Source organism: Gossypium arboreum, chromosome 2 (assembly GCF_025698485.1).
Source record: "Gossypium arboreum isolate Shixiya-1 chromosome 2, ASM2569848v2, whole genome shotgun sequence".
NCBI lineage: Eukaryota > Viridiplantae > Streptophyta > Magnoliopsida > Malvales > Malvaceae > Gossypium > Gossypium arboreum.
Genome location: NC_069071.1, coordinates 282,697 through 308,947, shown reverse-complemented (window position 1 = coordinate 308,947; position 26,251 = coordinate 282,697). Strand labels below are relative to the sequence as shown.

Sequence of the window (26,251 nt, the reverse complement as noted above, 5' to 3'; positions counted from 1 at the left end):
TTTATTACTTTCACCTATTTTTCATGAAATAACGAAAAAATTAGTTATTGGATTTAATGGTTATCGTTTGCATCAAGAATAATAAAGACTAAGAATATGAAATTAGAAAATATGGGAGAAAATATCATAGAAGCCCCTGTATTAGTAGTCATATTGCAATTTACCCCCTTTACTAAAAAAAGTGACAAATTAATCTTTATACGTTAAATCAATGAATAAATTGATCATTTTCATTAGAAATTTTATCTATTTGTTATAATTTTCCATTAGAAAATTATAAGGACTAAAATTGATTAAACGTATAGCTTACAGAGACTAAATTTTATTTATATCATCTTATCCTTTTATGAAGGGTACCCTGCCCTTTGGTAGGCCTATAAGGCATTGCCACCGTACGTTTGTCACTATCTTTCTATGTTCCTACGACATGAATTTGATAGTGATGATTTTCACACTATGGTAAAAGTGTGGCTTGATTTCCTTTGGTTAAATTTCCATTTTGATCCCTATACTATTTTAAATTTGTAATTTAATCATTATATTTTAATTTGGTATACTTTTAAATTTTATTTTATAATTATTGTCTTAGAATATTAAAGGAATACAATATATTAATGATGTTGAAATAATAATCTAGCACAAGCTAGCTAAACTTAGTACAATGTGTAAGAGCTAACAACGAGTCAACTTTGCACACCAATAACAAAAAAGGATAAATTATATTTAAGAAACTATTAGAAAATTTATGTTTTGGTCACTTAACTATAAGAAATTATAAAATAATCATTAAACTATTCAAAAGCTTTCATTTTAGCTACTTAACTATTTAAAATTTTTATTTAAATCATTGTGTCGTTATTTAAAAAAAATTATTTGAATTTTGATTCGTAGATTCTTGGCTTTTAAAATTATTTCATGAAAAAAATTAAACTATAGAAGAAAAGAGGAAGTAGAGCTTTCGCCTAGTGTAGGTGAAGTGAGTAGAGAAGGCCATATAACAACGATTTTAACAACCGAGTGACTTAAATGAAAACTTTCGGATAGTTCAGTGATCACTTTGTAACTTTTTAAAGTTATGTGACCAAAATATAAACTTGCTAATAGTTTAGTGACCTTAAGTGTGGTTTACCCAAAAAATCCAAATTTAAACATAATATAAGGACTAAAACTAGAATTTGACCGTTCTTTTCTCGCTTGCGACAGTAAACAAAGCGGTAACATTAAACAGAGCTCTCTCTCACTGTTAGGCTTTGACTCGAAGTGTCTTTTTTCTTCTTCTCTCACTTCATGTATTGGTTTCCAGCATTTGTCCTTAAAAGGTATCATTGACAGCAATTGAAGAAAAAGTAAGGGAAATAGCTGCCATGTTAGATTAGCTATTTGCGGGAAACAAACACCAAAGAAAGTAATATTCATCTATTATTATTTGCAAAACAGAGCAATTGGCAATGGTTTGCAGGTTTCAACTCTTTCAAGCTCTAAAACACTAAAAATGCAGTAAAAAGAAACAAGCTTTGTCAGTTTGTCTTATCCTCTGATATACCTAGTCATCTTCATTGTCCTAATGGTTTAATCACCGTTGTTTTTTAAGTTAAACCTCTACTTGTAAACACAAAGTACCCTCCATTATCAGATATGATTATCTGCTACATTTCCTAGAACACCTTTCTGGCATAACCAAAAACCTAAGCTTTTTGAACCCAATTTCAAGTTTAACAACAACAAAAAAGTTTGGGGTTTTCGAATGGGGTGTGCTACTTCAAAGAAAGAGGAAGAAGATGGTGTTGTGTCACTGTGTAAAGAGAGGAAACGGCTGTTGAAATTAGCTGTGGAACGTAGATATTCTCTTGCAGATGCTCAATGTAAGTATAATCAGTCTCTTAATGCGGTTGCAGCTGCCATAAGGTTGTTTGTAGCAAGGCATTCATCTCCTTCTTCTCCTTTTTTAATCACATTCCCAGTTGGTTCCACTAATGAGGCTGTTGAAACCCCTTTGGCTAATCCTATGTTTTTCAAGCAAAGACTAAGTGAACCCACCCATGAAACCATTCCTTGTCAAGCATCTATGTCTACAGTTTTTGTGAAGAGAGGAAATGAGGGACAAGTACAAGGAGGTGGTGATGAGGGTTGTGTTGGATCCTCAGAAGGGGAACAAGAGAGTGAAGGGGAAGAAGATGAGGTTATTTGTGAGCATTTTTATGGTGAAAAGGCTCCACCACCAGCAATGCCATCACCGGAAGAGTTTGCTTGGGATTTCTTTAACCCTTTTGATGAGGTGAGGAGGGAAGAGGTGGTAAGCAGCAGCTTTAGTGGTAGTTCACAAGAGGAATTGAGAGTGGTGAGAGAAAAAGAGGGAATCCCTGACTTGGAAGAAGATGGTGAGAGGGTTATGAGTGAGAGAAGAGTTGAAAATGTAACTAATGCTGGTGATGGTGGTGGGAAGAGTGAGAATAAGAATACAGATATGAGAAATGGGGATGACCATGATACAAATATGAGCCAAAGTGAAAAAAACAGTTTCAGAATGATTAATACACCGACAGCCAGTAATGAAAGAGAGTTATTGGAAGCTTTGAAGGATGTTAAGGACCACTTTATTAGAGCTTATGAATCTGGTCTAGATGTGTGTAGAATGTTAGAAGCCAACAGAGTTCACTTGCAGTCTGGTTTGGAGGAACTCAAAGGTGACTGATGTTGTTTTCTCTTTATCATTTTCTATTTCTTGAAAATGTTTCTAATTTTCATGTGGTTGTCCTCTTGCAAAGTGAAATTTGATAGGTATATTATGTTGTTGTTGTTGTTGTTGCAAATGAGGCTAAAAATGAGAATTTTGGTGATTTTTTTAACATGCTGCATGGCTGCAGAGAGCTCGAATAAACTTATCCGGTCAATTACATGGAGCCGGTCTCCGTTATCCCGATCTTCATCTTGCAAAAGCCTTGCTTCATGTAGTTCCAGAAGTTCTTCTACATGGACAGAATTAAAGACTGATATATTTGATGATTATGGAGGAATGGAATCTGGAAGTCACTCACTGACCTTAGGAAGGTTGTATGCTTGGGAGAAGAAACTCTACGAGGAAGTGAAGGTATTATAAAAACATGAATCGGAACCGTCTCTCGTTCTTTCTTAGAGTACTCACCGATGCAAATGATTCCCTTTCATATTGTTGATTTGCTTGAACCACATATATACTCTTGCATTATTTACAACCAAAGGTTCGTACCGTTACCATACAGTGTAATGGGGTACAAAATCTTCATTTCCCTTGATCATTCAATCAAGAACATAGTCCAATGTGGTGCAAAATCTTCATGTTCTATGAATAAACGTTGTATGTTTCCAGTAAAAGTGTTTTCCATGTCATGTGGATGGTCTGTTATACAAATGTTTAATCATTCATGTGATATGAGATGCTTTTGTTGCAAGCAACAGTAGGATAGAACTAAACATATCATGTATATTCCATCAGTAATCTTACCATGGAGTTACTTGTACTAGGAGTTTGATTGCATTTTGCCTTTTTTACTTAAAAAATAGGCAAACTAGTCCCTATACATTAGATCAAAAGACAAACTTGTCCTGTCAAAAATTCCATCCATTTATATGGTTAAAATCTGGCCCCTGTATGTCAGAATGAGGTATTCATGGCACACTACATGTAATTTTCTGGTTATTCTGTCAGTTACATTAATTTTTAATAGTAGAAATAGATGAAATTTTTAACAGGAAGAACGAGTTTGCTCCTTGATCTAACATACAAAAACTAATTTGTCAATTTTTTGAGTAAAGGGAGCAAAATGCAATCCGAATTCTAGTGTAAGAACCTCAATGGTAATTCTACTATATTCCATCTTTTTTTATAGTTTTGAAATGTTGCATTCGGGTCTAAACAATCAGTTTTTGTATGCCCAAGTTCATTTAAAATTCATGTTTTTTTGTGAGCATTTGCCAAAGCTTCCTAGCATCATATAATTCATATAATCAGGCAGCAGAGCAGACCAGGAAAACCTATGAACAAAAATGTTCTCAAATGAGAAACCGCAACACTAAACGAGATGGCCTCTACTCTGGTGACAAAACTCGAGCTGAAGTAAAAGACTTGCATAGCAGAATCTTGGTTGCAATACGAAGTGCAGAAACAATCTCCGAAAGAATTGAAAAACTGAGAGATGAAGAGTTGCAGCCACAACTTACTGAGCTGCTACACGGGTACGAAAGCAAACGACCAAAACGATATTTCAGATATATTACATTTATCATTGTGATAATCTTTCATTTCTTTCTCCTTCTGTAGACTAATGAGGAACTGGAAGATAATGTTGGAATCACACGAAACTCAAAACCGAATCATGTTTGAAGTAAAGTCTTTCAACTGTCCCACTTACGGAAAGTTTTGCAACGACTCTCACCGTCTTGCCACTCTTCAGCTCGTGGCAGAACTTCATAATTGGCGTTCTTGCTTTGTTGCGTATTTATGTTCACAAAAGTCATACATTGAAGCTCTTAGTGGATGGCTTGCGAAGTTCGTTGCACCCGAAGTAGAATTATGCTCCAAGAAGAGGTCTTCGGCCCCTACATTAAGAGTCAATGGACCACCGTTATTGGCAACTTGTCATGAATGGTTGGCTACCTTAGAGAAGTTGCCAAAAGAAGCTGTAAGTTGTGCATTAAAAAGCTTTGGAAAGGATATGCGTGCGCTTTGGGTTCAACAAGGTGAAGAGCAAAAACAGAAGAGGAAGGTTGATGGACTTGCCAAAGAACTTGAAAGGAAAGTCTCGGCATTTCAAAGAACAGAAAGCAGGATTCTCGGTTCGAAATTATCTGAGAAAGATATAGAAGTAAATGTTCGGAACCGGATTGAATATTTGGCTGAAAGAAAAACCATGTTGGATATGTTGAGGAAAAGAATCGATGCTGAGAAGTTAAAACACATCACAGTCATGGAACAGACACAGCAGATAACTGTGAAAGGATTTCAAACTGGATTTTATTCGGTTTTTGGATCCTTGGTTGAGTTTTCAAAGGCTTCCATAAAAATGTATGCCGACCTAGTGACTTATTGTGAAACTACTAAGGTACCCAAGAAGGAAGACGAAGATGAACCGAGTTATGTAGAAGAAATGAGCTCTTATCTATGGGGTTGAAGCAGCTGATCAAGGAAATAAGTCTCCGAAACAGCTTGTTTCGGAATCATATTTGTCGAAAGCTATTGTAAGTATTAAGTTTGATGCTAAAGAGTTAAAATTTTCTACAAATTGTGACTGTTTGATTTTATTTATTGACTGGTTATTGTTCCTTACATCCTAATATACAGCACCTGGTTTGCCTTACATTTACCTGTTTCAGACACCTAAACATAAGGAACCCTATGTTTTGTAACAAATAGATCAACATAATGCTGGTTCCTACAGCTTGAAAACATACAATTTACTTTTTTGATTAATATTTTAGATTCTCCTTATCAATATCGATACTTGCACTGTTGATCTCAAAACATCTTAAGCTGTTACTTTGTGATGAAATGCTATCTAATTCGATATGGAACTTTTGAAACCCGACACCATCTATGCTCACGAAGCTTTGGGAACAATCTTGTTCGAATGATATGCCTTGTTCGGTCGATTGAGGAAACTTGGTTGTTGTTGTTGTTTTTGAACTTAACGAAGGATGTTCGTTGAATGTGTTCTCCAATTCTTGCCAAACCTGAGTCATCGTAGGACGGTCTTTAGGCGTTTTTGCCACGCATCTTAGACCGAGTTCACCCATTTTCAGCATCATTTCCATATTGCATGGTTTGGATAAGAGTTGTATCGAGGATTTCTTCGATGTTGCCCCTCTCGATACTCGGCCTTGCCTGCATTTTTCAACAGCTACCTCAGCACATGTTTGGTCTAAGTTTGCAGGTTGCTAACAACAGAAAGGCAAAGTTAGGTAAAAAACTAATGGAGGCTCTTGTACTAAAAGTTAGATTGTATTTTACTCCCTCTACTTAAAAAATGGGTAAATTAGTTTTTGTAAGTTACATCAAAGAGAAAATTAGTCCTTCTGCTAAAATTCCATCCATTTCTACTGTTTGATTATTCTATTAGTTATGTCATTTCTTAACAATAGAAATGGATGAAATTTTTAATAGAAAGTATCAATTTACTTTTTAATCTAACATATAGAAACTATTTTGTCCATTTTTTGAGTAAAGAGGGCAAAATGTAATCTGACTCTTAATATATAAGGCTCTGTGATATTTTTATTGGTAAAATTATAAATTAATGAATATACTAACCCAATCAATGATGTGATTCCTAGTTGTATCCACGGCCGGCCGGCCAGAAACGAGTTGCAGAAGTATAACAGCGAAGCTATAAACATCACTAAAAGGACTTAAATGGAAACTTGTACAATATGCAGGATCAAGGTACCCTGGTGTTCCTTTAACTTGGCTACTAACATGTGATTGATCCCCAATAGGTCCCATTTTCACAAGTCCAAAATCTGAGACCTTGGCTTCAAACCTTTCTCCAATTAAAATATTGCTAGGTTTAATATCTCTGTGAATTATGCTAGGCTTAATCCCATCATGCAAGTGAGCTATTCCTGCCAAAAAAAAAAAAAAAAACTTAATTTTTATCTTAAAATTTAAACCAATTTTCTGTGGGAAAAATTTACCTTTAGCGGCTCCAATGGCTATGTTTACTCTTTGCCTCCATGTGAAGTTTCTTCCACCTCTTCCTACACTCCAAACATGAACAGAAATGAGTTTTGTTTTGTTTTGTTTTGTCGGGTTTTTGTTTTAATTGATGTCTTGTCTCTGTGAAGGGTGTTTCAAGTAGAAACTTACCTATGATATACTCAAGCAAAGAACCATGTGGTACATATTCATACACCAATATTTTTGCTCCTTTTGGTCCTGTTTCAAATAAAGTAATTTTTTTTTTCTGTTTTAGGTTCTTAGCACTACCTTGGACAATTGAATCATTAATCAATCATTTAAGGCTCAATATACGTACCAGATTCTTCGGAAAACCCTACCAAAGCTACGAGATTCGGATGGTTTACTGTCGAAAGAAGCCTAACTTCTGTTCCAAGAAACCAGTAAAATCCTGTCAACTTGAGCTGTGATTAAACTAAAGCATGCATAACTAAAGACTATTCACCATTTCTAAATTCTTCAGTGGTTTGGTATGATTCGACATGAGCTCGCTTGATTGCTAAGGTACCTTCACCTTCAAAGGAACCTTTATACACATTGCCAAATGCACCAGACCCCAACAAACAGTCTGCACTAAAGTTTTCTGTAGCCTTCTCTAGCTCCTCCAATTTGAAATACCTCAGCTTCAATTTCTCAGCCTTTAGACCTCCTAATTAGTGAAACAAGGAGCAAACAATTCAATATTTAGCTGCTTTTATAGATAGATAGATAGGGTCTAAGTGAATTCGAACTTTACCGTTATGGCTTCGGTTTCGGTTAAGCTTTCTTCTGCAAAAGAAGAAGAACACGGAAAATCCCAGCAAGGCAATTAAAATGACAATGATAAGAATCAGCCATATTTGTTGCTTATGATTATGAGAATGGTCATGCGTTTGAGAATCCTCTAGCAAAAATCTCATGGCCATGCATGTAAAGTTTTCTTATGCTATATGAACATATTCCTTGACCAAAGAGCTACAGGCAGAGATGAACATAGGATAAAACAAGGCAAGCAAAATAGACCAGTTGTTGCCCTAAAGACCAATCTATTGCCAGCAAAACTTATTTTCAAACACCAGCATAATATATATAGAGACACATATTATGTGTGTGTGTGTGTGTGTGTGGTTGTTGCCTGAAAATCCTTTTGCATGTTATTTTGGACTTGGTCTTCATTTTGAGACGGCACATAGGCCAAACAGTACACCAAAATTTTCATGGCATTGTTAGAATCTACATGGTCTTAAGTTCAAAAACTGGCATACGAAAATAGAAAAATCAGCAAAAGACACCAGGTCTGTGCTGTTGCTTGCATCACAACTTTGTTTTCTTATGATTTTCAGTGCTGGATTCCAATGAACAAGTTACCGTCACAGAAGGAAATTAGTTTATCATAATGTTTTCTTAATTGTGGGATTAAGATTGAAAATAAGTTTGATTAAGCCATTTGATGTCTTATTGTGGTTGTTTTGATCTTTGATTTCATTATCAGTTTTTGGAGGTTTTATTGATCTTGGCTTGTCCTTTGTGCCAAAATCTCTAGTCCTACCAAGGAAGTTTAAATCCCAATCCCAACCTGAACACTCCTCGCCCTCGCCCCGAACTTTATTTAATACGTTAGTATCCGACCCCGAAATGATGCAATTTCTTCATGGTGGATGCATCCAAAGCACAAATGAATGCATTGGATAAAGTAGGTGAAAACCAACACATAGTAGTATCATAATATCAGCAACTAGACAGTCTTTGCTGGGATACCATTGACATTTGCTTCCAATTATAAATGTAAATAAAGTTTTTAATGTGGTAGCTGGCTGGCTGCTTGTGTTTCCACAACTTCTGATTGAGAACTGAACAAAGTTGAACCCAGGAACGAAATCAGAAAATTGCTTTTAGGGAATCAAGGATGAATCATAAATTATTGGCGGCCAAAGTATAATTTTGCCATATAATTAACATGTAATTTCATAAAAATTTAAAGGAGTAAATGGAAAATTTACCATTGTTGGGGAGCCAAGGCCACTGCTTGCCAAAGTATCGATTACCACACTGCAGGCATTCCTCTGATGGACTTACAGCAACGATAGAATCAATACAATTCTTAGCTAAACCAGTTAGACGCAAAAATATGCCTACGACCTTCACATATAAATGGAAGCAGCAATTCGCAGACTCGATACAATCAGAACAATGGAGGAATCGATCCAAGATGAAACCTATTGTGAACTAAAATACCAATACCATCATTTGCAGAAAAGAGGAGTCAACATAGCCAGATAGGTAAGTCGAAGTTTTGGAACTGTAAATTGGAACTTTTACACAAAAGAGTTAAATTAAGTACAATGTTCAATCCCACAATGAATGTGGAATAGTTAGAGAGACAAAGTAGGAAAACATTCGATTAGCAATTACACGAACCAACGGTATAAATAAAATATATAAATAGCTACGTATAAATCGTATAATTTACAAAAATAGATCCCTTCTGCATAATGGACAAGAACCATGACTAAGAAGCCACTTATCTATACAAGGCAAGTGAAACATGTGATGACATTGCGGCAAGCTTCGAACTGTTTCTCCGGACTGAAAGTCCTGTAAGGGAGAACTCTAAATGTCAATAGAATAGGTTTGTTGTGTAACTTGGTTTTAAGAAAAAAAAAGTAATGGTCTAGTCGAACCTGAAGGCAAACTGAACATGAAACTTTCTCCCCGGAAGCATCTACGTTGTCATTGCTTCGGATTGTTATCTTAGGGATTTTTTCAACTAAATCTCCAGCCAATCCTCTAACACTACCAGTATCAAATATGTTTTGGACATTCTCGAAAGTTGTTTCAGCAGCTCCCATCTGATAACAAGAAACCAAAATCATAAACAAATTGCGATTCGATGGAACCATAGTTTTTCGAGCATGAAAAGTAAGACCGTTACCTGACTTTGAACGGCACTCAGCATTGCTGGACCGATACGTTCTCGAACAAGCCTTCCACTTAAAAGGCTTGCAATGACATCAATCTGCAAAATTGCAATAAAACAAGTTAGATTTGCCTACAAGGATCGACTGAAAAACCAGGGAATAAATGAAACTTGCTCACCAAGTAAAGCAAACATAAGATCCCGGATTCGTCAGATTGCCAAAGAAGAAGAGATGATTCGAAGACTTCGATGGAGAAAACGGCTCCGGATATAGCCCCGACCGCAGCCCCTCGAACGAAACCACTCTCGGTTTCTTGTCCTATCAAAGCCCCAGTCATGGCTCCTAACAATGTACCAACTGTAAGACAAAATTGTTAATCTGTTTGATCTAAATTCAAGCATAACAGGTTTAATCTCAGGCATCAAAATGCTTTTTTACACATTAAATTCTAAGAAACCAAACATGTATTTCGAACAAAATTAGAACAGCAACATGAACATGATGTTTATATTCGAAATAGAAAATTAAAAGATACAAAAGAACCCCAGATTAAATTCATAGCAAAACAACGAAATCAAGAGTCGTAAATAGATCAAGAATCGAGCAAATTAAAATTCCAAGAAAATATTTGAAGGAAAAATTGAAGCGAAATAGAGAAAAGAAACCAAACCTAATGCAAAGAAGAAAGTTAAGATCGCAGAGAAAATGTTTCCAATGATGGCAGAGACAGCGAAATTGAAAAAATCTTTCACTTTTTCAATGAAATCACTTAACAATGAAAATGAAGACAAAGAAAAACGATATGGGTGCCCATAAAAATCCATTCCTTTATGTTTTTTGTTCCCCTTTTTCCTTGGTTTAGGGTATAAAAATTGTTGAGTTGAAAATTGGGATGGAAAAAAGGTTCCTCTGACCCACAAAAATTACAGGGTTTAAGAATTGGAAATCTACTTTTTTTATGGATGACGATAAAGGGAATTTTGACATAACTTGGAAATTAATTCAATAATAATTAATAAATTTATTATGAAAAATATTATTTTTTGGCCAATCAAAAATATTATTTATGTAAAGGGTCTTTCATTTCATCATCGAGTCTAATCTAATTTACGTATGATTTTAACTGTATTTATAATAATAAATATTAGTTTAATTATCATTAATATTTCACTTTTGCTTTTTTGGTTAATTTTTCTGTCCGAAAACAACAACTTCTCCTTCAGACACAGATCCGTTCAAATAACAAAAAATCTCTGTCTGAATTTCAACTAATCAAAGTCAAACCTCTTTTAATTTAGTTCCTTTTTTTTGTTTATTTATTCATTTTACCATTAAATTTTCACATTGTTGACATAGTTTTCAATTTTAAAAGGGTTAAAATTAAATTATATATTTGTGCAGTGGTAAAAATATAATTTTATAATTTTAATAGTTTATATTTTATCATTTAAATAATTAAATTAAATTTTTTATTTTAGAGGTTTAAAGTCTAATTTTATCATTATTAATTTTAAATTATAAAGAGACCTAAATAAAAAATTTATTTTAGAAAGACTGGACTCGTACCAGCCCTTGAATCCGTCCTTAATCTGAATTTAAATATAATATTAATTGGTAAAAATGTTTATAAAAATATATAAATTTCAAATTTGACTTACTCATAATTTCAGGCAACCATTTCTAAAACACTATTTTTACTTAATTTAATCTGTTTATAATTACGTTTTTAATATTGTAATAAGTAATTTGAATATTTATATTATAAAATTAAAATATTTAAATTTTAAAATATATATACATATAAATTTCATAAAAATTCAAAAATTAACACCATGCAATTTTAATATTTAATATTTTAAATTTTAAATTATATTTTCATTAGAAAACATTAAATTGAATTTTTAACGTTGATCAAATTCGAAATTTTTAAAATTCTAGAACTAGATTTAATATAAAATAAAATAGATAAAAAATATAAAAATTAAAAGTTTAATTTATCTGTAGTATTAATTTTCAATAATAATAAATTTGCCTATATTTTTAGCATTAAACGAAGTTAAACGGATAAGGCCGAAGTAGCAGGCTGCCAGCCAGCCATAAGCCAAGCACGAACCCACCGCTTGAGCAAAATTTTCTTTAAAATATTAAAATAAAAATTGTAATAAAAATTAATAATAAGAAAATAGTACGTACCGTATCAAAACATCATTAGGCTTAATATAATATTTAGTACCTAAACTTAACAAGTGTTTCTAATTTGGTACTTAAATTTTTTCTTTATCCAATTTGGTACTTAAACTTTTTAGGGTCCAATTTGGTACTGAACTTAACTCTTTTTTCTAATTTGGTACTTAATCTTTTTTTTTTTGATTTGGTACTTGTCAAACATTTTACAAATTACTCCCATATACTAACAATGTTATATCTTTTTATGAGGTAGCAAAAATAATCAATGTATGACCAATATGTGATGATGATATAATATTTTTTTATTTTATATGTTCAATTACTTTTAGTTTTATTTATTTATTTATTTATTTATTTTATTAATTGAAAATAATAAATTTCTTTTAATTATGGGTTTTAAAAATACTTTTCCTTATTTAATATTAATTTGTTGAGCATAGCTCAATATCTATTTTTAAACATGAATTTCTTCTAATCTTGACAATATTTTTGTAGCATACCAAAAAAATTAACATTGTTAGTGATTTGCATAATTTGTATAACATTTAATAAATTTTGGTACTAAATTAAGAAAAAACCAAATTCAAGTATCAAATTTGGCCCAAAAGATTAGGTACCAAATTAAAAAGTGTTAAGTTCAGGTACTAAATTAGTGAATATTGAATACAGTTTACCGTTTTATTTCCATATAAAGAGAATTATATTTATATCTCATAGAAAAAACGGAAGTATCACCTGCTAATATCAAAACCCCTCTAAAGAAGGACTCTCTTTCGATTTTGATTTCATCAATAAAACATTTCCTTGGATAATGGGTACTATAAGAATACCTGCTTTCATTTCTAAATTCATTGTTTCATATTTTCGCTTTTTATATGATTTGAAAATGTACCGGTTGTTAGTTATTTTTGCTCAATCTCCTGATTTTACTTCTATTTTGCATTTCTTTTTATATAATTTTTTAATGTGAAATTTAATTTTTAGCTGCTCAAAATGCGTTCAATACCATTTTGAAGACATTGGAGAAGCCAGATGGTGGTGAATTTGGAAAATACTATTGTTTACCTGCTCTCAATGATCCAAGGATCGGTCAGTTCCCTTTTTTTTTTTTGGTTCTGTGTGTTTTCAGATTTTGAATTTCGCTTGTTTTGTTTGGTTGTCGATAAACGATAAGAGAACAAATTAAATGAAATGGATCAATGTGTTTTTAAGTTACTCTGTAGGTTGTTCACTGATAATTCAATTTTGTCAGCTTATTTTATTAAGTAGAAGAATTGTTTGATGGAAATCTATAGCTCTGTTCTCTGTTTTGATTGTTTTCTCGTGTTTTCTCTTTAAGACTTTAACCAAACAAGGCCTGTTTTAGATTTTGGTTGATTTTTTATTGATGGCACAGATAAACTTCCTTACTGTATTAAAATACTGCTTGAATCTGCAATACGCAACTGCGATGAGTTTCAAGTTAAGAGTAAGGATGTTGAGAAGATCATTGACTGGGAGAACACATCTCCCAAGCAAGTTGAGATTCCGTTTATGCCAGCTCGAGTGCTGCTTCAGGTCTGCTCTGAATCTGGAATTTTACAGTGGTGACTTTGTTTAATGATAGTTGAGATTCCCAAGCAAGTTTGTAATAGTTTTCTCTTTATGTCAGGATGCTACTGGTGTTCCCGCTGTTGTTGATCTTGCCTGCATGCGAGATGCTATGAACAAGCTTGGGGGTGATTCTAACAAAATTAATCCGTTGGTTAGTTATATTCTTATCCTTCTGGGTGCTATCAGACTGATCAAATCTATGTTTCTTATTGAGTTGTTCATTTTGTAAATACCTTTAACACTGTTTTAAAAATTGTATATGATGAAAATTATTATTTGTGCAGGTTCCTGTAGATCTTGTTATCGACCACTCAGTTCAGGTTGATGTAGCAGGATCCGAAGATGCAGTGCAGGCAAACATGGAACTTGAATTTCAAAGAAACAAAGAAAGATTTGCTTTTCTCAAGTGGGGTTCAAATGCATTTGATAACATGCTTGTTGTTCCTCCTGGATTGGGAATAGTACATCAGGTAACAGACAGTTTTTACATTACGTGACGAGGACATAATTCGTTATTGAGTGCCTGTAATAAAATAAATGCCTTTATTCTTGCATATAATCAATTATAGTTTCAAGGAAGGGAGAAGGAATCACATACTGTTACTGATGACGAGCTTGGTTTAGCATGGACACAGAATACATGTATTTGCCAGGCATCTTTGTGTTCTCAAACCAAGTTTCTGTAATCTTGATTTACAGGTCAATTTAGAATATCTTGGAAGAGTCGTTTTCAACAGAAATGGCATCCTTTACCCTGATAGTGTTGTTGGAACAGATTCGCATACAACTATGATCGATGGATTGGGTGTTGCTGGCTGGGGTGTTGGTGGTATAGAAGCGGAAGCTGCCATGCTTGGCCAGGTAATTTACTTACTGTTAGGTTCCTCTGTTACAAAAGTAGGTGCAGGATACAAAGGGAGAAAAAGAGAAAACACTGAGGAGCTATATGTGTGGCTAAGTGTCCAATTGGGATTAATTAGTTTCTTCTTTCTCTTGACGTAGCTGGAAGGGTGAACTTTTAATTTGGAAATTACTAGTTTGCCAGAAAACCCCTTAGTTAATGATTGAATGCTTGTGGTTTTGAATGCAGCCCATGAGCATGGTCTTGCCAGGTGTTGTTGGGTTTAAACTATTAGGAAAACTGAGAGATGGTGTGACGGCTACTGATTTGGTGTTGACAGTTACTCAAATGCTAAGGAAGCATGGGGTTGTTGGCAAGTTTGTGGAATTCTATGGTAGAGTCTTCAATTCAGCCTCTATTTTAATACAGATTCATTGTTTCTGTGCTGCTTAACGTAGATATTTCCTTCCACTTCTATATACAGGAGAAGGCATGGGTGAATTGTCATTAGCTGACCGTGCCACTATTGCCAACATGTCTCCTGACTATGGTGCAACCATGGGATTTTTCCCTGTGGATCATCTCACTCTGCAATATCTACAATTGACTGGTAGAAGTGATGAGACTGTAAGTCCTTGGTGTGTATCTTTGTTTCAATTGATCTATTGACCCTTGATTTACTGACTTATTGCAAAAATGTAGATTGCTATGATAGAATCCTATTTACGGACTACTAAGATGTTTGTAGACTACAACGAGGAAAGTATACACCATATGGTCTTTCTTCTATAGTTTGTTCAAAAATGTTCAGCATTCAGTTACTTACTGAGAATTTTTCTCTGACCTCAGCCTCAGATTGAGAAAGTGTACTCTTCTTACTTGGAACTGAAACTTGAGGATGTTGAACCCTGTATATCAGGGCCCAAGAGGTAAAAGTTTTCTAGACATTAAAATTGGAACCTTTTGTAACATGAACAACTGTCTTATTTCTAATATTCCAAATGTGGCATGTCTGAATTCGACTACTGTATTGCGGGCCGCATGATCGAGTTCCTTTGCAAGAAATGAAAGCAGATTGGCATGCTTGCTTAGACAACAGAGTTGGATTCAAGGTATGATCTCTATAATTTAGGTTAGACTCTGTAATATACTTCTGTTTAGTTGCTTCTGTGGACATGCTAACATTTTGATGTTAAAGATAATATGTGCTGATTAGTGACAATGAACTTACATAATATGAAATGGCTTAGGATTTATATATATTACTGAATAAGAAATTTTCTATGCAGTTTCTTTCAGTTTGTGAGCTCAGAACTGTTAAATAACCTGTATTTGTCCCTCCTTTTCTCTTCCCTATGTTCACATGACCTACATTCTCTCATTACAGGGATTTGCTATACCAAAGGAATCTCAGAACAAGGTTGCAAAGTTTTCATTCCATGGGACTCCTGCAGAGCTGAGGCATGGAGATGTGGTTATAGCAGCTATTACTAGTTGCACAAATACGTCAAATCCTAGTGTAATGCTTGGAGCAGCTGTGGCTGCAAAGAAGGCTTGTGAATTAGGATTGGAGGTAGGCTCTCCCTCCTTCACCTTCTATGTCTGCATATGAATCTTCTCACCAGTGAACTAATTGATAATGAGAAAGTTAAATGTATAGATCAACTAGTAAAGTGGCCCTTGATTTGTTGCAATGTTGTTTCTTTGTTTATTGCCACTTAGACTGTCTGTTTATGTGTGTGAAAACTATGGGTATGAAAAACTCTTGAAAGTGTCATGCAACAATTATACATTTGATATGATTCCTATTCTTGTTTGGTCAAAAGGCTAGCAGTTTATCTTTTATGTTATTCCCTCTAACATAGCAAATCATTTGATGGAAAAAGATGAAATTTTCTTTTGCTATACTTAAATTGATACATCAACCTGGATTTTCTGGATGTTTGTTTCTCCTGCCTGAATAATCATATCAGTATTATCTTCTGAGCAATAAGCTTTGTTGTCATATTTTTGGATTTTACTTTTGACAGGTCAAGCCGTGGATTAAGACAAGTCTAGCTCCAGGCTCTGGGGTTGTAACCAGATACTTGCAGAAGAGGTGATTTTCATAATATGTATAGACGCCATACGATAAACATTCTTCTTTATTTCATATTGCTAACTGAGGAATGCACTTCAGTGGCTTGCAGAAGTACTTGAATCAATTAGGGTTCCATATAGTTGGGTATGGATGCACTACATGCATTGGGAATTCAGGAGATATAGATGAATCTGTGGCATCGGCTATCTCTGAAAATGGTAAATTCTTTTATGAGAATATACATTGTCGTCTTTCCATGAGAATGTTTGAAGCTGACTTTTTACTGCTTTGTACATGCTTCCAGATATGGTTGCTGCAGCTGTGTTATCAGGAAATAGAAACTTTGAAGGACGTGTTCATCCTTTGACAAGGGCTAATTATCTTGCTTCTCCTCCACTCGTGGTTGCTTATTCTCTAGCTGGCACTGTATGTGGCTTCATATCACTATCTGGATCACTGCAAATATGATTTCTTCTTGTTTATCATATTTGGAAGCTTATTTTTTGGACCTCTTTCTTCCTTTCTTTCTTCATATACTTTTTTATCTTCTGAATATCAAGCTTCTCTCTCATTACAAGCAACATTGCAGGTAGATATTGATTTTGAGAAGGAGCCTATTGGTAAGGGGAAAGATGGAAAAGAGATCTTTTTCAGGGATATTTGGCCTTCTAGTGAAGAAGTAGCTAACGTGAGTTACTCAGCCAGCTTTACTCGGGTTCCTGGGCTTAAAACCAGTATTGTTTTTCATTATTATATTGTCTTTCAGGTTGTGCAATCAAGCTTGCTCCCTGACATGTTTAAAGCTACATATCAAGCAATCACCAAAGGAAATCCCATGTGGAACGAATTATGTGTACCTTCCAGTAACCTTTATGCCTGGGATTCAACATCAACTTACATCCACGAGCCACCTTACTTTAAAGACATGACCATGTCGCCTCCTGGTCCGCATGGGGTGAAAGATGCTTACTGCTTGCTTAACTTTGGAGATAGTATCACAACTGATCACGTCTCCCCAGCTGGTAGCATCCACAAAGATAGCCCTGCAGCCAAATTTCTCTTGGAACATGGGGTGGACAGAAGAGATTTCAACTCCTATGGAAGTCGTCGTGGTAATGACGAGGTTATGGCCAGGGGAACTTTTGCAAATATCCGACTAGTAAATAAACTATTGGAAGGAGAAGTTGGGCCAAAAACAATTCATATTCCTACTGGAGAGAAGTTATCCGTTTATGATGCTGCCATGGTAAATTATTACTCTTAATTCACAATACATTTGACGTGTTAGTATGACTAACATTCATCTATTGTGCTTGAGAAATTTATCAGGTTAATGCTTTTTTTATAATGGAAATCATCTTCTGAAAGATAAAAATACTGCTTCTGATCTTCACTGCCTTAATGACCTTTTATGAGCATTATTGTAATAATATTCGTTTTTTTTAAACAGAGATACAATACTGCAGGACAGGATACCATAATTTTGGCTGGTGCGGAATATGGAAGTGGAAGTTCTCGAGACTGGGCTGCAAAAGGTCCAATGATGCTGGTATGCTATTGTTACTTTTGTGTTACAAGTTACTGGTTCTTGGCTTGACTAACGAATATGTAAGATTCAAAGATGCTTTTTTGAACCATTTTTGTCAGTTGAGTGACAAAAATGTCTCCTTAATTTCTGTATGTTTTCAGGCCTCTTTCGATAATGCCATTAATGATGTTGTACTCAGGGTATAAAAGCAGTCATTGCCAAGAGCTTTGAGCAAATTCACCGTAGTAATTTGGTGGGCATGGGCATCATTCCACTATGCTTCAAACCTGGAGACGATGCTGATACACTTGGGTTGACAGGCCATGAGCGCTATACTATCAATCTTCCCAACAGCGTTAGTGAAATTAGACCTGGTCAAGATGTCACTGTGGCTACAGACACCAGCAAGTCATTCAGCTGTACTGTACGGTTTGATACAGAAGTAATAAAACACAATTTAGTCAATTCTCGCCTTGTTCAGTTATTCTTATAAGAGCTCTCGGCAGCTCCTGGAATTTCCTGCCCAGCTGAGGCTTTGTTTTCTTAAATGTAGGTGGAACTGGCTTATTTCAACCATGGCGGCATTTTACAGTACGTCATCAGGAACTTGGTTGGATCAAAACAATGACTTGACAACGGATTATTTGTCTAGAAAGAAGGATATGCATCTTTTACAACATTTCTTGCTTGCCAGGTTCGCAAATTTAATTGCTTCGCTTGTCAAGTATAATTGTGGCAAAGGGTAGGAAAAGTGGGTTTTGGGTTTCAAGGCATGTTTTAGACTATAAATATACTGACATATGTTTTTATGCACATGTTAAGTTAGTAGTTATTCAACATTTCATATGAATAAAAATTAGTAAAATATGAAACAAATATCTAAATGTCAGAATTTATATAAATATCTAACATTTTAAACAATGATAATTACACAAAGTACTATAAATACATAAATTGCATGTGAAGTCTTTACTACTATAACTGCTAGATGATGAAATGTGCAACACTAAAGTAGTTAACCAAAAAAGCAGATAACAGTACAAAATACTTCTTAGAACAGACATTTAGATCTGATAATAATATACACAAATATGGATTATTAGCATATCATATTCTATATATAAATAAATTAACATAAACATGATCAAATTCATAATATGATATGGATAGCCAAACTGTTAGATCTACAATGAAAGTTTTTCATGACAGATTAGAGTGATACTAACCACACTTATTTGCAACCAAACTGAAATGAATGAACAGAGGTTTCAATGACACTTTAAAGTAAATGCATATCAATATATTGCCCTGATATGGAGGTAATGCAATCAATTGGAAGTTGAAAAAGCTCCTCGATCTCAGTGGTCTAAAAGACACCAAGTGATGTAGGATATAAAGGAGCAGGTTTATAATTGAGAAAGTTTGGTATATAAGTGGATGCTCGTCGCCTTGATTTGTCTGTACACTCAATGGCTGGTTGGTTTAGGTATGCATACTTGCTCTTTGTCCACCTGCACATGATGTTTGAAAAGCAGATGTTAGAGTCAAGTCAAACTCGTTCAAGAATTTTATCAATTACTGTAAGCTAATAGCTATGACTTTGTTATGAACTCGAACTGAGTGTTGCATACAGATATGTCCCAGCATGATTTTGTTTAACTTTTCTTAAAGCTGTTCACTTGTTATATTATTTGGAGAATCTAACCCTCATATGTAACACACGTGATGAACATACAAGTATTTTAAGGAAAATGAAAAGTCCGAATAACATGGCTTTGCAAGTACTCCTAAATGTATTAGATCTCTGCTGGATTTGGTGCTGTTTTCTGCAATTTAATATGTGCCTTAAGAAAACTGTATGACATAGAGATTTGGTGCTAATATTGGGTTTGAACCTGCACTTTGGCATTGCTAAATTGATTCGGGTAAGTCGATTTCAGTATGATTTCCCATATACGTTTATCCTCATCATGATTAGAGTAACCGAAGTTTCGAAGAGAAAACATACTAACCAGTCCTTTATACCCACACGAATTTCATTGCCATTGCTATGATTTGTTGGGGCTGTGATATTCTGCTTAGTTTCATAATCTTCATCACTTAGTGACTCCATGAAACATTTGTAGTCTTCCTCCTACACATTACACAATATCGATCTTAAACAAGTTTAACCAAAATGTTTAGGGTTATAACTGTTGTCTGTGACAAACCCTGTCTTGAAGCTAAATGAGTAATTATCTTTACCGAAAGATTGCAGGCCCTTTTGCGTGCTGCAGCTTTGATGGCAGCTAGGAGGTGATCCTCTTCCTCGGCATGCTTCTGCCTCCAGAACTTAGCAATCTCTCGGTTTGTTACACTGTCTGCACTAGTCTTCCTCGCCCAGAATCGTGGAAGTGGCGGCGGAGGCGGCGGGGTTGCTTGTTTAGGTTTATCAACTACAATGTCAGGTTCCAACTTCATTTGCTTCATAGTCCTAAAACTTTTTGCAATTGAATATAATACTCTCACGTTTGCTTAACTCTAAAGGTTTTAGATGATCAGATGGACCAAAATATTAGAGGATGGATGAATATATTGAATACATGGAAAGCCAACATTCATGGAACAACCCCCCCCCCCCACCCTTCCGCCCCGTAAAGAGCTACTGATCTAACCTAACTTTCAACTGTGAGTAATTTGAGTGGAAGTTTTTAAATGGTTTCTTACCGGCATGCATGCAAGGCCATGGATGTGAAGTGATGAATGCAACTAAAAATGTTTTTGACTGGTAGGTACAGTTTCAAAGTTTATAACTGACAAGAGAAGACAAGTAAGATTTAAATAATCCATATGCCAGAATGGATTTGTTTCGATCAAACATGTACCTACCAGCAACTTCAACTAAAAATCTAGTTAAAGGATTATGCTTAGTTAATCCTTTTTAGGACAACAAGCTATTTGATGCATGGATACACTTATTTTGTCAATCACGATGGGACTTGTATGGGATCTCTTGAGGTAAAAGACTCGTAGAGGTCCTTGTATTACGAGTTGGATTAAATTTTGTCCTCTTTACTAAAAAAATTCAATTGGTCCTTAAGGGTTAAATTAAAAAAAAAAACTGATTTTTTTGTTAAAAATTGCATTTTCTGCTATTAAAAATTGATTTGCCATGTGTAATTTATTCTGAAGTACAGGAATTAATTTTTAATAGTAGAATTTGATGGAATTTATAACAGAATAATCAAGTTGCTTTTTACCTAACAAATAAGGATTAATTTGTTAATTTTTTGAATAGAAGGAACAAATATAAAAGCCTCCATTGTCTTTTTTACCAATCTCTTGACAGGACAACCTGCACTAGACCACCATGTATGTACAAGGCATCCTCCAGTCGTGTTAAAAGCCTTTCATAACTCAATTGTTGAGAACGAATGAATAATGGTTCCGCCATGAAAGCCTGAAATCCACCAAAACTTCCGCTTTAACACCTTACCTAGAGCATGGTTCCGACACTTCAGCTTTTTCTCAAATATAACAAGATCTATTAAATTACTAAATAGATGTTTAATTTTAAGGTTATACTAATTAATCTTTCTCACATTGGGACTTGTATGGGATCTCTTACAAAAGAACCCATATAAGACCAACAAGCACGATAATGTATTTTCCATTCACATCAAAATTCGATATTTTTTTATCATATAAGCGAAGGATAATACTAAAAAGAAAATCGCTCTTAAGTAATCTTCTTCTATTCATTTAACAGAAACAAAAGTTCTTAATAAGTATAATTCAATTCAATTGCTAGTGTTACTTGATTCACAATATCATCACAGATATACACGTAAAACAACCCCCCCCCAAAAAAAAAAAAAACCCAAATTCAAACCAACCACACAAAAACCCAGAAAAGAAATTATTCAATTTCTTTAATTTCCTCAAGTTTCAGATGAGATCGTAAGTGCTTTGATCTTGAACCGATATCTAGGACATCTAGGTATCACTTGACTAGGTCCCATATGAAATTGACCGGCACTCTCCGTTAATGGAGGACCATCATCATAAACATAACCCACAAGTTTCCCACAGCTTGTACACTTCATCTTGATCCTATTCCGTTGAATCCCCCAATAATCAAGAGTCTCAAAAAAAGGCCTAAACTTATCTTCTTTCTCGAAATTGAACTTGGTAGCATCGATCATGGCGAAAGAAAGGGTACCTTTGTTTCCCGCTTCGAAATAGAAATCTGGAGGGAATAAATAAGTTGATCGTAGGTTAAGGTTGGTTCCGCATTCTTTGCAGCAGTAGATGGAAGCCATTTTTGTTTTGAATTTTAAGGTGTTTTAAAAAAAAAATTTGGGGACGGGTGATTGAAGGAGAATTTGAGATTTTATAGGGTTTGTGGAATTGACGAAAGATTTTCAAAACCGCGTTATTTGTTTTAGAAAATTCATTGATTGTTACCTAATTAATAGCTGATTTTCCTCTGTACTCCCCCCCCCCCCCCCCCAATTTTATGACGGGGTCAATGACATCAGGTTCTCAATTTCTGGATATTTTGCTTTTTTTTTAAGGTTAAAATATGACATAAGTCCTTCTGCTCTTCAAAAATTTGAAATTTAGTTTTTATATTTTTTATTTAAAATTTTTCTTTGTACTTTTATTTTTAGAATTTAGTCCTTAAATTATTTAAATTTCTAAATTCAAGTTCAATCATTAACATTGTTGATTTTTTTGTTAAATTTGTTGGCGTAACATTTTGAAATAATAAAAAAAACTCACTTAATAGCAATGTAATTAAAAAGATGGCGTTTGTAACGAACCTAGACTTAACCAAAAATAATAATAGTGTTAAAGTTAGATCTGGATTTTGAAATCTGAAAAATAAAGGGACTAAATTTTTAAAAATAAAAGTACAATGATTAAATTCTGAATTTACGAAGAGTACAGGGACTTATAACATATTTTAATATTTTATTTTTTAAAATATTATTTTGATATCTAAGGTTTTAAATTGGTATAAAAATAAAATTAGCCTCAAATGTTTACTCATTTTGTTACTTTGGTCTTCGGTCTTTAAAATTTAGTCAAACTACAACTTAATGGCATTGATATAGTAGTCTATATGAATTTCATTGCTACGTTGACTATATTTTGAGAATTTTTACGAACAATTTGAAATTTATTTTTTTATGAAGTATGCGTGGATAGACATACTGTTGAAACCATTTTTTTTAAAACGGGAAATCGACTTTTGAAAACGAAAAGTTGGGAGTCGCCACCAATCGTTTTTAATAGGGTGTGATTGGATCACCTCAAAACACGATCGTTTTTAATAAATAAATAAATTTTTCAAAACGACGATTTTGGTCTGCGAAAATAGAAAACCGGTTCAAGAGTCAGTTACGTACATGGAAGGATTAGCACCCTTGACACGCCCAAAATTGGTACTTGATTGATTATTTAGTGTCTTAATGTCGAAAATTAAAGATTTGGACAGAGTTCAAAACGCGATCCTCATTTTAGTGACTTTTAAAACATTTAGGTAAGTCAAATGTGTATTAAAGACCATCTTACCTCAAGGTAAAACATTACATCCAGTACGTTAGGACACAACATTTTTAACCCTCAATTGTGAGCTTGCCTTTAAAACGTGCGTTTTAGCCTTAAGAGGATATTCGAATATTCAAAACAAACAAAGAAAGTGAAACCCAGTACATTAGGGCACGATTTTTCGAATTCTTTAAATACCGAACATTGCATTTATTTTGAAAATTTTTGAGAGTGAACTGGTAAGAGGATATTCGAATATTCAAGACAAACAAAGAAAGCGAAACCCAGTACGTTAGGGCACGATTCTTCGAATTCTTTAAATACAGAACATTGCCTTTATTTTGAAAAATTTTGAGAGAAGATCAATGGATAAATGAATTAAGGACATAGATTTTTTAAAAAATGATGATAATAGACAACATGAAAATAATAGTTGTAACGGCCTAATTTTCAGTGGTGTCGGAAATGGTGATTTGAGATCACTAAATTCGACAAATAAGATTGAACAAGATAGTAATTTAATATTTATGAGTCAAGTAAGAATTTAGAAGAATTTGTGAAATGGTGAAATTAGTGAATTAAAAGAATTTATTAGGTCAAACGGGTCAAAAATGAGGTATCGAGACCTCAAAGTTGAAAATCGAGCTATAAATATTTTTATAAATATTTATGGAGTGTCATTGAGTTAGTATTAAAGTTCCGTTAGAAAATTTTAACGTTTGGATGGCTAATTAATTAAAAGGACTAAATTGAAAATAGCGCAAAATTTGTTAAATTGTGAGTAAATAGCTTAAGTATTTAAAAGATGGATTTAAAGAGCAATTAGACCCAAAGGTTAATGGCTGGACAGTTTGGGTATGAAATAAGCAAGAAAACAATGTGAACAAGGGCAAAATTGGAAATAGTATAAAAGTTAATAGTTAAATAATGATGTAATTGAAAAATCTAGACATTTCTTCATATTTTCTCAGCTAAAACGCCATAGAAGGTCTGGAGAAAGCTGGTTTTCATATTTTACATCATGTGAGTTTAATTCTTACTTTTCTTGATAATTTTTACGTTTTTATGACTTTTACAATTAGGTCCACTTGTAGAATTCATTAGTTTTTGATTTTATGGGTGAAATTGGAAGTTACCCTGGACGGATAAGGGAATTTTATGATGAATTATTATGAAATTTAAGTTCTAATTTTATATTAAGGTGGTTTTATTAAGTGATTTTGATAGGAAATGATATTTAGGACCTAATTGTGAAAAAGTTGTGAATTGAAGGTTTCTGTTGAAATTAAGAATATAAAAGGTTTTGAAATAGTTTATAATGATAAAATAAAGTGTTAATTGAGAAAAATTAGTTCAATTGATGGGTGAATTGAGAAGGACTAAATTGTGAAAATTGTAAATTTTGGGGTAAAAGTGCAATTTCGAAATTTGAACAGCATAAATTGTGAAGTGAAATAGAATTGAAATGGATGCTAATGAAGGAATGATTTTATAATTATAGATCAAGAAAACGAATCGAATCGTGGAAAGGAGAAAATTCAAGAATAGTCCCCAATTTCTCGACTTTTACAAATTAGTCCAGGTAAGTTCATATGGCAAAGTTCAATGTTTTGATATGAAAATATTATGATTGTTAAAGTATTTTATTGTTGATGAATACTATCAATTTGCATTAACTAATGAATAATGTGTAACTAAAAGTACAAATTAGTAGGAACAATGGATTTGAGTGCTTCTATTCTCGTGACCTCGATGAGTTGATGAAACATATGTGACAAGTGTGCCCGTTTAAGACCATAGCTGGGCTATGGCATCGGTGCAATGTGATAATGTGACTCCGTATAAGACCATAGCTGGGCTATGGCATCGGTATAATGTGATAATGTGATTCCGTATAAGACCATGTCTGGGATATGGCTTCGGTATGATATGTGAACCGTGTAAGACCATGGCAAGGCTATGGCTTCGGTGTGTGATGCGTATCAATGTGAAAGTCCATGGTTTACTATGGCAATGTGATAATGAAGCACTCAATTCCCTTATTGTTCCCTAATTTGACAATGAAGTAAATGAGAAATGGGCCTAAGGGAGTTAAATTGTGAGTTGCCATATGGAAATTATTCCAATGAGTTATTAATGAAATTGTGATTTGGAGGATGAAATAGTTAAACTAATAGATATATGATTGTGTACGATATTTGATATGATTTGTGTTTATATGCCTATGAGCTTACTAAGCTTCAATAAGCTTACTTGTGTGTGTTTAATATTTTATGTAGATTGACTTGAAGTGAAGTGGGTAGATCGGATCAACACAACAAGGCACACTATTCAGATCAATTCCGTAGTTTTTGTTTTATGTTTAAAGATTTATATGGCATGTATAGAGTTTGAATGAATTGAAGTAAAGATGTTATAAACTAGTTAACAATATTTGTACTAAAACAGTTTTCGTAAGTAGCAGTAGTTTGACTTTGAAAAATCACTAAAAATAGTAGAAATGGAATTAAATAATGAATAAATTATGGAATCGAATCTTGATGAGTCTATTTTCATATGGAAGAAGAAAAACAGGTATATGAGCTATATTTTATGAGATGTTTAAATTTTTGTGAAACAGGGCCAGAGCGATTTCTGGATCCCCTGTTCTGACTTTGAAATTCACCATAAATTTTACAAAGATAATTAGAAGTCATACTTTATATGTACAGATTCCTTATTGAGTCTAGTTTTATTAGAGACAAACGGCATAGTCATTGAAGCTCTGTACAGAGAGATATCTGATTCGTAATACACAAAGGTCAGAGTAGTCAAACCCTGAAACAGGGGAGATTTTAAATAATAAACTGTACTAATTGGTTTGACCAAAAATTCTAGAAAA

At 33.9% G+C, this 26,251-nt stretch overlaps 6 protein-coding genes across 7 annotated transcripts; 2 read left to right on the top strand and 4 right to left on the bottom strand.

The window, feature by feature from the left end:
- The first annotated feature begins 1,198 nt into the window (after positions 1-1,198).
- Positions 1,199-5,258, top strand: LOC108451639 (protein ALTERED PHOSPHATE STARVATION RESPONSE 1-like). Its single transcript, XM_017749306.2, has 4 exons — positions 1,199-2,684; positions 2,865-3,088; positions 3,989-4,212; positions 4,298-5,258. Exons 1-4 carry the CDS (start codon positions 1,745-1,747, stop codon positions 5,145-5,147), a joined length of 2,238 nt encoding a protein of 745 aa, XP_017604795.1. The 5' UTR covers positions 1,199-1,744; the 3' UTR covers positions 5,148-5,258.
- On the bottom strand, positions 5,248-7,614 carry LOC108451648 (probable serine/threonine-protein kinase PBL25). Its single transcript, XM_017749316.2, has 7 exons — positions 7,446-7,614; positions 7,155-7,358; positions 7,008-7,076; positions 6,839-6,907; positions 6,667-6,729; positions 6,284-6,594; positions 5,248-5,910 (listed from the first exon to the last, which is right to left on the bottom strand). The coding sequence occupies exons 1-7, from the start codon at positions 7,612-7,614 to the stop codon at positions 5,443-5,445; spliced, it is 1,353 nt and encodes a 450-aa protein (XP_017604805.1). The 3' UTR covers positions 5,248-5,442.
- Positions 7,615-8,979: 1,365 nt separating this feature from the next.
- Positions 8,980-10,705, bottom strand: LOC108481355 (NEP1-interacting protein-like 1). 2 transcript variants are annotated; one of them, XM_017784499.2, is made up of 5 exons: positions 10,277-10,705; positions 9,785-9,963; positions 9,621-9,704; positions 9,370-9,537; positions 8,980-9,283 (listed from the first exon to the last, which is right to left on the bottom strand). In XM_017784499.2, exons 1-5 carry the CDS (start codon positions 10,428-10,430, stop codon positions 9,155-9,157), a joined length of 714 nt encoding a protein of 237 aa, XP_017639988.1. In that variant the 5' UTR covers positions 10,431-10,705; the 3' UTR covers positions 8,980-9,154. The 2 variants fall into 2 exon arrangements, with proteins under 2 accessions (XP_017639988.1, XP_017639994.1); XM_017784505.2 differs by having other exon boundaries at positions 9,785-9,948; positions 10,277-10,587.
- A 1,801-nt stretch (positions 10,706-12,506) lies between these two features.
- Positions 12,507-20,443, top strand: LOC108456604 (aconitate hydratase, cytoplasmic-like). The gene is made up of 21 exons (XM_053023229.1): positions 12,507-12,608; positions 12,778-12,882; positions 13,190-13,350; positions 13,445-13,537; positions 13,671-13,856; positions 14,086-14,247; positions 14,477-14,621; positions 14,712-14,854; positions 14,930-15,004; positions 15,077-15,155; positions 15,263-15,339; positions 15,615-15,800; positions 16,258-16,325; positions 16,407-16,525; positions 16,612-16,733; positions 16,897-16,995; positions 17,074-17,553; positions 17,758-17,856; positions 18,035-18,277; positions 18,389-18,529; positions 20,086-20,443. The coding sequence occupies exons 1-20, from the start codon at positions 12,605-12,607 to the stop codon at positions 18,461-18,463; spliced, it is 2,721 nt and encodes a 906-aa protein (XP_052879189.1). The 5' UTR covers positions 12,507-12,604; the 3' UTR covers positions 18,464-18,529; positions 20,086-20,443.
- Positions 18,884-20,304, bottom strand: LOC108456627 (uncharacterized). Its single transcript, XM_017755194.2, has 3 exons — positions 20,080-20,304; positions 19,848-19,969; positions 18,884-19,346 (listed from the first exon to the last, which is right to left on the bottom strand). Exons 1-3 carry the CDS (start codon positions 20,302-20,304, stop codon positions 19,202-19,204), a joined length of 492 nt encoding a protein of 163 aa, XP_017610683.1. The 3' UTR covers positions 18,884-19,201.
- A 1,110-nt stretch (positions 20,444-21,553) lies between the features above and the next one.
- LOC108482891 (uncharacterized) lies at positions 21,554-22,279 on the bottom strand. Its single transcript, XM_017785981.2, has one exon. The coding sequence runs from the start codon at positions 22,134-22,136 to the stop codon at positions 21,756-21,758; it is 381 nt and encodes a 126-aa protein (XP_017641470.1). The 5' UTR covers positions 22,137-22,279; the 3' UTR covers positions 21,554-21,755.
- Positions 22,280-26,251: the final 3,972 nt, after the last annotated feature.

Coding starts and splice junctions, on each gene's coding strand:
- LOC108451648 (XM_017749316.2), bottom strand. CDS start 7,614: ATGGCCATGAGATTTTTGCTAGAGGATTCTCAAACGCATGACCATTCT. Junction 7,359..7,445: donor CCGAAACCGAAGCCATAACG/GTAAAGTTCGAA, acceptor TTCACTAATTAG/GAGGTCTAAAGGCTGAGAAA. Junction 6,595..6,666: donor AGCCATTGGAGCCGCTAAAG/GTAAATTTTTCC, acceptor TTTTTTTGGCAG/GAATAGCTCACTTGCATGAT.
- LOC108451639 (XM_017749306.2), top strand. CDS start 1,745: ATGGGGTGTGCTACTTCAAAGAAAGAGGAAGAAGATGGTGTTGTGTCA. Junction 2,685..2,864: donor TGGTTTGGAGGAACTCAAAG/GTGACTGATGTT, acceptor GCATGGCTGCAG/AGAGCTCGAATAAACTTATC. Junction 4,213..4,297: donor CTTACTGAGCTGCTACACGG/GTACGAAAGCAA, acceptor CTCCTTCTGTAG/ACTAATGAGGAACTGGAAGA.
- LOC108456627 (XM_017755194.2), bottom strand. CDS start 20,304: ATGAAGCAAATGAAGTTGGAACCTGACATTGTAGTTGATAAACCTAAA. Junction 19,970..20,079: donor AAAGGGCCTGCAATCTTTCG/GTAAAGATAATT, acceptor TGTAATGTGTAG/GAGGAAGACTACAAATGTTT. Junction 19,347..19,847: donor CGTGTGGGTATAAAGGACTG/GTTAGTATGTTT, acceptor CATCATGTGCAG/GTGGACAAAGAGCAAGTATG.
- LOC108481355 (XM_017784499.2), bottom strand. CDS start 10,430: ATGGATTTTTATGGGCACCCATATCGTTTTTCTTTGTCTTCATTTTCA. Junction 9,538..9,620: donor TGAGTGCCGTTCAAAGTCAG/GTAACGGTCTTA, acceptor TCTTGTTATCAG/ATGGGAGCTGCTGAAACAAC. Junction 9,284..9,369: donor CATGTTCAGTTTGCCTTCAG/GTTCGACTAGAC, acceptor TCTCCCTTACAG/GACTTTCAGTCCGGAGAAAC.
- LOC108456604 (XM_053023229.1), top strand. Junction 12,883..13,189: donor TCTCAATGATCCAAGGATCG/GTCAGTTCCCTT, acceptor TTGATGGCACAG/ATAAACTTCCTTACTGTATT. Junction 14,248..14,476: donor AAGCTGCCATGCTTGGCCAG/GTAATTTACTTA, acceptor TTTTGAATGCAG/CCCATGAGCATGGTCTTGCC.
- LOC108482891 (XM_017785981.2), bottom strand. CDS start 22,136: ATGGCTTCCATCTACTGCTGCAAAGAATGCGGAACCAACCTTAACCTA.